Below are 12,951 nucleotides of genomic sequence, written 5' to 3'. Positions count from 1 at the left end.
CTGTCTCTCTCTGTCCTCCGACTCTCCTTCTCTTGCCAATTAGCTGAAATGTTTGCAATTTTCCGACATCCAAGTCGCTCTGCTTTGATGATAATGAAGGAAAATGTGTGTGATTGTTGTTCTCCTATGCCACAGGGGAGCCTCTATTAAAACCTTACCTACAATCGCGATTTACATATGTATATTTCTTTCTATTAGTTGAACTAGAGGGGCTCCCTAACATAATAAACTTAGTCGGATAAAGATGTAAATAAAGATAGATCTAATCGAGAAATATTTAGGGGAAAAGGTTCCATGCAGTCAGTGTACAATGGCTCGACGCAACTTCCAATGAAAGTCATTAGTTATTTTAGTTCTGTGATTTAAAGATACTACTAAGTTGGTTTATAGGTGTTGCAGTGTAGTCCACTGCGACGTCGACGTTAACTTCATCGGATTTGATTGATTTGCATTGCCGGCTAGACCTGGTTTAGTTTCTCTCTCTTTCTCGTTCTCTGCCGCACACTTCTCACTTGTGAGGTTATTGCTTTTATTGTTGCCTCGTTTATCTGCCTTCTGGCACGTTTTTCTCGATTATCTCAACCGGGTGGTCAGCTGAGATGGCAGCTGCTCCGATGCGTCACTCCCTCGCCCAGCTCGCTATGCTCACACTCATTTGCATTAATTAAATAAAGCATCTCAAATGCAGCGGCAAATTGTTTGACAATTTAATTTCGTTTTACTGTTTGACTTCGCTCTCCAAACGATTTTAATTGCCAGCAACTGTCGCGAGCAATTTGATTACTTGGAGGTTAAGACGGGCGAGACAGAGATGGATGGCAGGAGGGGAGAGCTTATGGATTTTGTTAGGCGGTTTGTAAGGAAAACTGGAAATCTTTATTATTATTTCTCTGCCTGAATTTTATTTGCAAATTTTATTAATTATAGGTATACAATTATTCTGTGATAGTATAGGAAGTTTGTATTTTGTCAGATGAGTATGGATTAACAAGTACTTATAATTCGCTAAAAAAAATATCTTACCAAGTTATGGTAGGGCATTCAAGTTCCGCTGTAGCCGGCTCTGTTGCGCTGTAATCAAACAGCTGCTTGAGCTTGTGTTTGCAAATCATGATCACTTACCGCTCGCTCATTCGCTCACCTCTAAGATACTCACACACACACGCACAAAGCTGCGAGTTGAAGAGCGAGCTTGACTACCCACTCGTAAGCTGGGCTCTCTTTGCTCTCGCATTACGTAAAAAAACTATGCCAAATTCGGCTTAGCAAACACAAACAGAGACAGACAGATAGAATACTAAGCTTGCACGTGTGCGGCTAATGGGTGAGCGACAGAGAGGGTGCCAAAGCGGGGGCGGTGGAGAGAGCGGCAGAGAAGCCCCCTCACCTTTACCCCCATCCCTCGCCCCCTTCATTAGCGCTTCTCTCGCTCTTTGAACAGCATAAATTGTTGCTGATTATGTTATTGTCAGACAACAGCTGCTCGCGCTCTCCATCTCGCTCCCTCTCTGGCTCGCAATTGTTCACTTGCTCTCCTCTCCACCTCTCACTCACTCAATCGCCGTGAGATATCTTTTTTCGCGAACCGTGGAGCGTAGAATTTTCAGTTTGGCCGCAACAGTTGACTCGTCTGCATGGAATTAAACAAATGTGTGTCTTTGTGGCCGATCGCTAAGCACGTTTTTTGTTTCTTGCCCAAAAAACAAACGAAAAAAAATCCGAGACCGACAAGTGAAAATTAACAACAAAATGCTTTAAGGCAACGAGTGCGGCTGTGCGTGTGTTGGTGTGTCTGTTTGTACATAGTTGTATATAAATCTATATGTAAATTGATTTTTGCGTGTGAAAAGCACAGCTGAGTGTGGAAAGTCTGAAATCGAGAATTCTAAATCGTTATTGAATCGGTGAATAAATCATAAATCCCTGCACACGGAAGATAATATAAATCATATATAGACACACGGTGTGTCCCCACCGAAAATAAAGAAGCAGAATCACCAGGCGGCAAAAAAAAAGAGGAAAAGAAAGAAAAAAAGCCAGTGTAACGTGTTTCACTCTCGCCCTGTCCCTTTCGCACTGCTCTCGCCCTCTCTGTCGCGCACTGGATCGCCGTGTGTTCTTCGCCATCGCGCCCTCTCGCTCGCACAGCCTGTCCAATGATGAAATTACTGCACGACTTAATGTTGGACGCTCGCACCGCCGAGGATGTTGCACTCACACAGGAAATGGTAAATGACACAAAAAGCTTCGCTCTCGCTCCCTTTAACCCCTAGGCGGTGCCCCGTCCCCTGGGCTTGGGTGCTGTTCAGGTGCTCGAGCCGCCAAGTTAACCCTCTGAAGACCCAATGCCCTATTTGCATAACAGAGGTGCTCAAACATGGCTTATTACTGTATGTGCAACCACATGCCTCGTATATAAATGTAGTTTTGGTTTTGTGGATTTTTATCTAAATACAGTCCCATCTTATTACCTTATAAATAAATTCCAAGTTAATTGTTTTAATTCCGAATAACTTTCCATCTATATAGTCATTTTAAATTGATAAACATTGCATCTTTAAAATTTTCTGATAATCCTAAGAGGACACTTGGTTCCGAAGAAGGGTTAAGCTAAGATACATCTTCCATCGGAGCAGAATTATGATTGATTGCTTGAGCTAATGGCAGTGGCGATGCCGACAACTTGAAGTTCATTCCGTGTAGACGGTCTTCAGCTCCAACCGGTTAATGATTGAGTTTACTTCTAATAGCACTTGCTCTTGATATTTGTTAATTGCCTTTAATCGAAGCAATCCTACCAGTTGGAGGCCTTTACTAAATGTATATCAAGTGTTTAGCAAATGCCTTTGCGGTTAAGTATCAACATGGGAACATAACTGATTTGATAAACGAGGTTTTTTCCGATAAAAGCTAGACAACAGCGCAAATCAATCAACTTTGAGCTGCTTCAGAAATGCCGATAACATATCTGAGCGATTATTCAATTCGAATAGGATTCATTGGTAATTTGAATACATCAAATGTTATGGAAGTACGATATATTCAAGTTAAACGCTTAATTGATCTTTGCTATTGATATGATATTCTCACTTAGGAGACTTTTAATTACATTTATTACCGTATCAATCCCTCCGGCTGTTCAAAACAACTTCGTTAACAAGTTATTAGTTGATTGAGTTGCAAGATAAATTTATGTGGATAGAGCGAAGCTGTCGCACTAATAAAGAAGGGCTATAAAGATACGTATATTTATTTAAAATAATTTAAATAGCCCCATTTAGTTTGCTGCGCGCACTCATGAGATAAGAGACACACGTTTCATTCATGCTCTTCTTGTTACTGCTGCTATTAGATAATGGTTCAAAAAAACCTACACTAAAAGAAAATAGTTCCCCAGAATGAGAGTGATTACAGAAAGTATTTTTGTTTCGATGTTTGCTTCTAGTTGAAGGACTACAAATAAAATTCTGTAAATGGTTATATATTTTTTCAACGGATTTTTATCAAATTGTCAATAATGTTTCTTTACTAAACTTGGCTCCATTAATTTTGATTTTCAATGAATAAATAATGTTATTTCAAGGCCTTTTAAAAAAAAAACTCTGGGTTTTAATATCCAATTATATTTTTTTGTGTAGCCTCCCGATCTAAATCCCCAGCGTAGCTTCGGTTTCTGGTCTCTGTCGCTATTTTTCGAGTGAGGGGCCTGGGCTTTATAGATAAAAGCGTTCTGCGGTTACCTCTGCCCTCGTCTCTGCGCCGACTGCAGTTGATTTTTCGCTTTTTCTTTCATTTGATTCATTCATTGGGTTTGTTTTTTCCACTCTGACAATTGTTTTTTGTATGCATTTCACGTAGCTTTAACCCCACAGCACTGTAAACTGTAAAGTGAGCAGATTCAGTGCCAGAAGAGGGTTGAGTTCGCTGTGGGTCGAGTATACAGAAAGGGAAGGTGCCGGGGGTGTGTAGAATTATATGCTGTCTGCCCCTACTGGTTTCGTTCTTCCACCTTGTATCTCCATCTCTGCTTTTTTCGGAGGGAATTTACATGAAAATAAATATTTTCCGGTTTCAATTATATATGCGATGCGTTGTTTTTTTGCCTTTGACCGAACACGGAGAGCGCCCCCACCTTTTGGGTTTCCTATCTTCCCCTATTTTTCCCCGATCTATTTCACGCTTGATTGCATTGCGTCTGACTGAACTGAAGCGAACTCGCAGACTGATTAGGCTCTATATGTGTGTATTATGTGTTGTGGCCCGAATTGGCTTTTAGCCAAAAAGGGGCGTGGCCCCATCAGACGACAGATGACAGTCGCCACCCGATAAGGGCATGTCTCCTATTTAAATTTATGCATTCACAAATGGTAAATGGTAATCCAATTTGAATGCGTTTAAATTGTAACCATTGAAACCATTATGAGTTGACACCTTGGGGGCTGTTCTCGATTGGATAATTCTACTCTAAGCTTTTTTGTTTACAATATGCAAATTGTTTGATATCCATGGCTTTTTTTAGGTTTTGCATTAATCAAAGGGATTAACTGAAAGCCAAAGAATAAAAATAAATATATAGATAGATCGATGATACACAGGTAGAATGGCGTATACTTGAATTAAGATATGATCTCAGAAAGAGACTTAAACTAAAGATTAGCTTTGTGTTGTATCTCCTTAAATGAAAATGGCGAGATGTTATGTAAAGTACCAAAGAAATGTTCTTTAAATTACCTTTCTTACCAAAAATTTCCTCGTTTTAATGATTAAATCTTTAGTATTTAGTATTCATTTTAATTTGCCATGTACAATTAACTATTCAATTTACACGTCCTCCCCAAAAACGTCATTAACTTTGTCATCTCTGTTAACTTAAGGCATTCGACGCCATGCATTTAATGGAAAACCTAGTGCCAAAGCAAACTTGAATTATGCAATAAAGATTTATACTCGGTGGGAGATGGAGATAGCAGTGGAGACAGAGACGACGACAGGCGAGACTCGACACCTTGGCCAAAACGGATTGACTTATTGTACTCGGGGGACCCGGCTAACGGACGGACAAACCGACGGACGGACAAACGGACAAGGCGCCGGAAATGTTTGCAGCAACTGCCTGAAGTGAAGAGGAGAAAAGCCAGCTCTATAAGGAGGATGGTATTGGATGGAAATGGGGAGCTGGGGGCCAAAGGAGCGGTGACTTTGTTGATGACAATTTACCGACAGAAGACGGAAGACACGGACAGGTTAACTTATGGGGCGGTAAACTACGGGGGGGTGTGGCAAATCCAATAAACACAAAACGAAACAACAACACAACAACTGCAGTGACAACAAAGTTGCTAAATTATAGGAAAAGCGGGTGGCAGTGCAACAATTCTTCAGTATACATATATTTGAGTGTTGAATATGCAAGTCACGTGACTTAGTTTAGCGTTAAAAACTTTTCTCGTGGCGTTCAACTTGCAACTTGGGTTCACCTCAGGTTGCGTGGAAAATTCTCGCTCTTTTTAAGTAACTTTTCGACATCATCGAAAGCAGGGAAAAATTCTTGTTAGCAATGTACGTTTAGTCGAGGGAAAAGACTTTAAAGTAGAGTTAACTGATTAGGAATATTTATTTTTATGTAAAAAAAACAAATTGTAAATATGTATCTATTGGATACCATCTAAAATTTTTAAGATTTGAAGTTATTTGATAAACATTATTTCTGGAACACTTTCGTTTATTACTCTATCAAGGCCAATAAACCGATATGTTTTAAGGCAACTAGCTACACGATTTATGTCCTCAGGCAAATCCCATATAATCCAATTAATCTTGTAAAATTTACTGCAGTTCAGCGGCTGCATTTTGCCAAATACACACGCCAAAGTAAAACCATTTAGCGTTGCACTGCACTCTATATTTCTTCTGCCCATTCTCTTCTTGTTCTTTTATTTTTATTTTTTTTTTGTCTCGTTCGGGGAGAAAGGCAAAGTCAAATAAATATGCACAGCAGACAGCAAAGTCGGTTGTTGAAAAGCGCAATAAACGCATTTCTCAGCCTGACTGCACTTTTTGTTTTGTTTCGTTTTGCAAACAAAAAGCGTTGGGGCCAACAACAGGAACAAAATCGATAGTCGCGAAGAGCCGAAAATAACTGAGAACATTCCGCCCAGATACAAATACCGCGAATTTATATTAAAAATGCAACTAAGAATGGTATTTCATGAACCGGAAATCATCAAGGGATATTTCAATAAGAGATATTTTAAATAGTTTACAATATAACATATTCCAGACAGCAAAAGTTTTGGAAAAATATGCATTTAACATAAAAGATACTTTTTTTTATTTCTGTAAACTACATTTTTGTGATATTCGCCTGCTTCAATTAAAACTATATTTAGACACACTTACTTGACTGAAATCCATCTAGCCACGCCCAATTTCTCGTGCATTTTGTAGATACGTAGCTAGTTCTCTCCTTATTTTGCGCCAAGAGTGCCCGTGTGCTTAGCTTTATTTTTATTAGTTTATTTTCGTTTGGCTTTTCGTATGACACGCGAAAGGTCTTTGCACTTGACAACAACACCGAAAGGTGGAAGCACAAATTTAAAAACGAATGGGGAGCAACAAAGTGTTCCCGCAGCAACTCCAACCTTCTCAACAATTCCGCCTTGATTTCGTCAAGCAATTTAATCTTGATGTTTGACTCAAGACGTTTCGCACATCTTTTTGAGGCACTCATTTTTTCACTCTCACACTTCCAGCGGCAGCGTTTATTTATTTTCGGTGTGTGTTACACACCAAAACTCAAAGTCAACAGCTTTTCGTGCTCAAAATTAAATGTTGTTAATGTTTTTGTACCCCGCTCAAAGACGGAATTATAATTCCAAGGATTTGTTTGCAATGCACAATGATAATTCGCATTTCGTTACGATGGGACAGTTAAGAAATATTTAAAAACTAACTCATTTTTATAATTTATAACCTATTTTTATATGATTTATAGGTACTTTAGGTGCATAATTTATAACATTCTATATGGCTATTGGAGAACGCATTGAGTTTTGTGAATGGAACTACAAGCAAGGCCAATGATAATGGTTCCATTAAAATGAAAATACGAAAATGAAGATATAATTTTTAATTGAACGAGCGACTGGTTTTGGATTATGGCCTTTGTGTGTGTGTTTCTAAGAGCTCTTTGTTATTAGAATATTCACTTTATTTTGACACTAATTTTGTTTTGAGAACTGGTTCAAAATTTGTGCGTATCACGGGCGAACTAGCTAAAATATTTTGTCAATAAATAATAATTATGGGGGCTTTGCATTTTTGGTAATGGCTCCATTAATTATTTAGTTTTCAAAGCTGCCATGGGATAACTTATGTATGGATAATTATCTATAATAAATAATAAATGTGCTTAACCATTTTAAAATCAGCTATTAATCTACATTTAAAACAAAAAGTGCTACATTAGAAAATATTCCGAAACCATTAAGCTGTCAAGCCACTTTCAATCAATCCAGAGAATATCATTTACATAACACATTCACCCATCAACAACAATTTTTTAACCAAATAAGAACAACAATGAGTTTGAGCAGAATCCGAAAGGGGGAACAACAATTTACGCAGAATGTAATTTTGAATTTTTTTCGAGATATTCTGACTGGTTCTGCTACTTATGCTTTGTTTTGTTGTTTCTCTGCGTTCTCTTTTGCACAAGCCTATGGCCAAAAACCCACCACCCCCTTTGCCACCCCTGCTTACTTTTTCCTCTCTTTAGCATATTTTTTGTGCCTATTTGCCATTCTAAGATTTTCTTGCCGTTTTTGTTGTTTTTCTGGCTATTTCTTCTTCTCGCTATCGCTGTCTTTGCTTTGCAGGCATTTTCGCAGGCTTCTCTCTCGCTCTCTCACGCATGTTTTTCAACAAAGAGGAGGCCGGTTTTTGTTTTCTGTCTCTCCTTTTATTTTCTGGCTCACGCGCTCCCTTTTTCGCTCAGCTGTATGTGTGATGTGTGTATCTGTGTGAGCGTTGTACATGTGTTTGTTGTATCTCTTTTTTTTGTAACTTCACAGTCAAGGACAAGTTAATGAACGATTTTCTCTTTTGTGTGGATTTTCCTATTTGCGGGGGAGGTGGGTGGTGATTTTGTTTTGGTCTCGAATCGCCTTAATTATATACACATTTTGATGGGTTAATAGAGTTAAATCGACATGAATCAACCTTTTTGATGTAAGGTGAACCGGGTTCAAAGCCATTCGCTGTAAAATAAATATATTATTTCAAGCTAATAGCTAAAGTTGAGTGAAGTTTCAAAAAACTCATATCAATCATATATAAACTTTTCTTACTGTGCACGTTTTTTCTCAACCAAAATATATTCCCTTCTTTTGTTTTGTTCATTAACAAAACGAATTTAATTTTGTTGTCGTTCACTTTTCCGGTTGGTGATTTTTATTTTGCTCGGCGCCGCATTTTTGGCACCTCTTTGCCGCCGATTTTTTGTGCATATTATTAATTGCGGTTTAATTAATTTATTTGATTTATTTTTATTCTTGCCTACCCACAATATTTTCATTCATTTTCTTGCACTTCGTGGACAGAGACTGTGACCCATATAAATATATAGCAAAAATATTGCATCAGCAGTTCGTTGAATTTTGTCTTGTATTGTTTTTCATTTTATGGTATCACTGCTTTGGTAATCTTTTTGTATCTTTTGTGTCTGGTCGCAGATCTATGTAAGTTCGCACTTTTCTGCGTTAAGCTTCTTTTCTTTCGCACTGTCCAGTTTTTCTTTGTCTCACTCTTTATATTTTATTTCACGCTCTCCCTGAGTTTGCCTCGCTTAAAGCTTTATTTACAATTTTTGGATTGGCCACGCTAAATATTTGTTAAAAGATTTCGATGTTTGGTAATCTCTGGAGCCATAGCTGGTTGAAATCTTGGGGGTCTGTGAAATTGTTGTCTTAGGTCATAAACAACTGCAAAGCCAGCTAATATAAATCAAATATTTATGTTTGATTATAATTTTTATTACATTTTGTTATTAAATATTCTAACTGGAAGCATATAGGCCACTGGTTATTTTTGGTATGACTTTTAGATGGAATTGAACTGAAATTGATTTCTGGGGAAGTACAATATTCATGGTAATTTTTGGGGAGCCTAACTTCTTTTTCCCGTAGCTTGTAACCCACAATTTTGTATGGGCCTGCTGACCTGCGCTGTTATTAATGCAAAAGTCGCAGCCAAGGAGAGCTTTTCAGTCCTCCGTCCAACCTGCAATATCGCCTCCAATTGTCCCACCCCCTACCTTTAAGCCCAGTTGATAAGCTCTTAAATATTTAAACTGTGTGTCGGGATGTCGGGAAGTTGTCAGCTGTGTGGGTGGTTGGTGTGGCTTATTCTGTCGCATTATGACGCAAGGAATTGCCTTTGGGAATGGTTAACACAACACACACACTGCAGCACACAAAAAGAGGGCGGCAAAAGTTAATTAACAATTTGTTTGCAACGTTCCGTTGACATTTATGTCGCTGGCATTGTTGTCAATGAGATGATGATGTGATTTCTCTGATATTTACTTTCCTGGAACCCGTCAATTGCCAATGGGAATACGGCCAAGAACGCTGTGTAGCGATTTAAATGATGTTTCCTTTAAATTTTCCGCAACTTATCCACTATTTTTTTTTATTATAAAAACTATTTTGAGCAACAAAACATTTTTCAAAAGTTTTTTAAGAAGTTTGAATTAGGAAGAATTTAGAATTATTTTACGGTACCTAGGAAAAGGATACAGATTTATCTTGACAAATAAATAATACCGATTTTATTATTTTTTCAGATCACCACATCCACTGCCAAGAAATTGTGGGAGAAATCCGATGGCAAGGGCGTTTCCTCGAGCAATCCCGGAGGACCGCTGAATCCCTTGCAGATCCCCGGTATCGGTGATCCCTCCTCAGTGTGGAAGGATCACACCTGGTCCACACAGGGCGAGAATATCCTGGCACCGCCCCCCTCACGGGCCTACGCCCATGGCGGTGCCTCCGATACTTCGAACAGCGGCAATGCGGGCATACTGAGGTGAGAAAACTAACACTAGCTTTTGGTTGGCAAATTGATGCAATAGAGCGTGAAGTGTAGATAAGGAAATTATAAAATATGTTTGCAAGTTAAGTGAAACAGTATTAATAATGTGTTTTCCTCTGCAGTCCCCGCGATTCGACTTGCGCCAAAGTGGTTGAATACGTTTTCAGTGGTTCGCCCACCAACAAGGAGAGCCCTCTTTCTGGATTAGAGCCGCGTTTGCGCAATTTAAAGTTTGACGACAACGATAAGGTATGTTTTTGAATTCCAAATGGTACAGGCGTAATGGGTAATAATGATATATTACAACACTTTTAGTCACGCGACGATAAGGAAAAGGCCAACTCTCCGTTTGACACAAACGGATTGAAGAAGGACGATCAGGTCACAAACACAAATGGTGTTGTCAACGGCATTGACGATGACAAGGGCTTCAAGTGAGTAGTAATACTAGAAGTAGACAACTTTCAATCTCCGCCCCAGACTCCAACTAGTGGCCCCAGAATAGAGTCTAAGCTCTGGGTGGGTTGGAGAAACTGGTTTCCTCGGTCTATCAGTTGGTCTCTTCTCACTTCTCTTCTCTTGACCGCAGAATGGTATTCATGTTATGATTACTGAAACTGAAATTTTTCCAGTTCAAGGTTGGTTCTTTCTTTTTTGCATAAACTTTCACTCCTTCAAATCCACAATGCTCAGCATGGAGTGCTGTTAGAAAGGAAATACATGGGGTTTTTCAAGTTTTCATCGTGACTGGCAAACTGCTTGGAAAATTATGACTGGTTCTGTCTAGTCATTCTTTTTTACAAACCAAGGTTATTACGTAGAGTTTTAAGTAATATGAGTTGTATTCAAAACCATAGCAAATTTTAGGCCTGTGATTATATGTTATTACATGAAGAAATCCATTGCCTTTCCGTTTTGTATTACATGTGCGTTTTTCGCACAGTTCAAAACTTAATTTACAGGCATTAATAATTACTTATTTAAGCCGGAACAGTCAGCATAGCAAATTATTGGTTTAGCCTCCGCATTATTTATTAATAGAAAACTTTGGCGCATATGCTAATAATTGCCCTACTCTTTACTAGTAACTGTCAAACCTTGAATATTTAATTTTTTGGGTAAAATGTTGACCCACAAACTCATATCGATTGCTTGAGTTTTTTACCTGCCTGGTCTTAACCCATTTTTTTATTTTTTTTGTACTTCAATTGCACTTGCCGTTTCTTCGCATTCAGGAGTATGACATAAAGCCATGAAGTGCTTGTTGTGCGCCTGCCCACAGTTTTCGTATTTCCATTTACATTATTTATTATTAAGTTTTAATTGTTATTTATGGCGATGGGGAAAGCTCTTTTTTTCTCGTGTGGCCCACCTGCGTTTTGCGTTTTCGACTTGACGCAACGAAAATACGACGACACTTTGAGTGTGTTAAATTGGAATTTGGGTAGTTATGTTGAAAGAGTAATGCTTCAGAAAAGTAGGGGGAGTGCCAGGTGGCCAAGCTTTGATTCAAAGACAGTTTTTATTGGCCCAAACAAGTTGGCAGGTAATTGAGATTAAGTTTTGTAGATTTAATTGGATTTAAAGCTCATTTTTGGTAATTACATATCAATATTCATGTTTTAAAATACCTATAAAATCAAACTTAATTTTTGTACTTAGTAACAGGACTGCTTTTCAAGCTACCACTCTTAAAAAATGTAAAAGAAGCAAAATATATCGCAGACCAGCAGTAACCAGCTTTTAGGCCTAACAAAAGAAAAAGAAACCAGTCTGCGGTTTTCCTCTCTTTTATTTTATCTTGGTCTCCACTTGGCAGCCGGCTGGTTTCTCAGTCTCTCTTTTTTGTATTTTTTATCCGCTGACGCTGTTTTGCAATTTCATTGCCGGTTGGCCCAAACATGTTTCAATGCCAAACGTAATAACTGTTATGATGTAAGTGGCAACAACAGCAACCACAAGAAGAGCCACAGAAGCGGCAGTAAAATCACCTGCAACAAGATCAGCCGTAAGAAATCGATACAAGCACAGACATAGACGTGTTCCGGTTTCTTGGTTGGATTTCCACTAAACAATTCTATGGCCACAAAGGCCCTAAATATTTGGGTTTTAGAAATTTTTATTTGAGATATATACATATAAAAAAAATTGGTACGGTAGATCATTTTTATAGATTCCAAACTGACTTAAATTTATGTGAAGATAAACTGACCTGAAAGATAAACAGTCTAAGCAACAAATAAGAAACTTGACAGACGCCAGCCAATAAAAGTGTTGAAATAAAAAGCGTCAACGCTTTGTGTATTATTTTTTATTTCTATAAACTTTTCGATTAGTTTCGTTGATATTGCATTACACTGTGGGCTTCAGTTGGCTTTTTGTTTGCGTTGTTGTTGCTGCGGCTGGAGGTTTCTTTTTTATATGGTTTATTTTGTTGTTGTTGTGTGGTTTTGTATCGTTTTGTTTGAAATTGAAGTTGCAAAAACATTGAAAAGCGAAAAGCGCTGCTAAAAATAATTCGAGGCAGCCAAAAGTGGACAGACAAGTGACTCACCTGGCTCGCTTACACACTGATTGCGGCTTCTGCCCGGTGACCCAGACTGCAAGCCCCTCCCCTTTTTATCCCCCTGCAGTCCCCTTAACCCGCTATGCCACTCTGACCTTTTTGGCTGCCGGTGCCTCATATTTTTTCGGGTTTTGTTTCTCTGCCCTCGCTCCCTTGGGGGCCGCACTTTCTTTTGTCTCGAAAAGTGAAAATTTTTGGGGGCACCGAGGAGGAGCAGCGGGGCCAATGGGATTATATAAACGTAGTAGTAACATACCGCTTTGGGCTAGGTCAGACATGACTCTCAGAACGCG

At 38.7% G+C, this 12,951-nt stretch overlaps 1 protein-coding gene across 5 annotated transcripts in view; it reads left to right on the top strand.

The window, feature by feature from the left end:
- The window catches only part of LOC108031335 (maternal protein pumilio), a 182,518-nt gene that overhangs the window by 10,171 nt on the left and 159,396 nt on the right, over positions 1-12,951 (top strand). For 3 of the 5 annotated variants that reach the window (XM_050889328.1, XM_044091373.2, XM_044091378.2), the window contains exons 4-6: positions 9,845-10,086; positions 10,215-10,341; positions 10,408-10,526. In XM_050889328.1, the coding sequence (XP_050745285.1) occupies positions 9,845-10,086; positions 10,215-10,341; positions 10,408-10,526 (488 nt within the window). Of the gene's footprint in view, positions 1-1,608; positions 2,229-9,844; positions 10,087-10,214; positions 10,342-10,407; positions 10,527-12,951 lie in introns of those variants that run through there. The other 2 variants (XM_017104592.3, XM_050889329.1) reach the window with 1 other exon arrangement.

This window comes from Drosophila biarmipes, chromosome 3R (assembly GCF_025231255.1).
Source record: "Drosophila biarmipes strain raj3 chromosome 3R, RU_DBia_V1.1, whole genome shotgun sequence".
In the NCBI taxonomy this organism is placed as follows: Eukaryota; Metazoa; Arthropoda; class Insecta; order Diptera; family Drosophilidae; genus Drosophila; species Drosophila biarmipes.
This window is presented reverse-complemented; position numbering and strand designations above follow the sequence as displayed.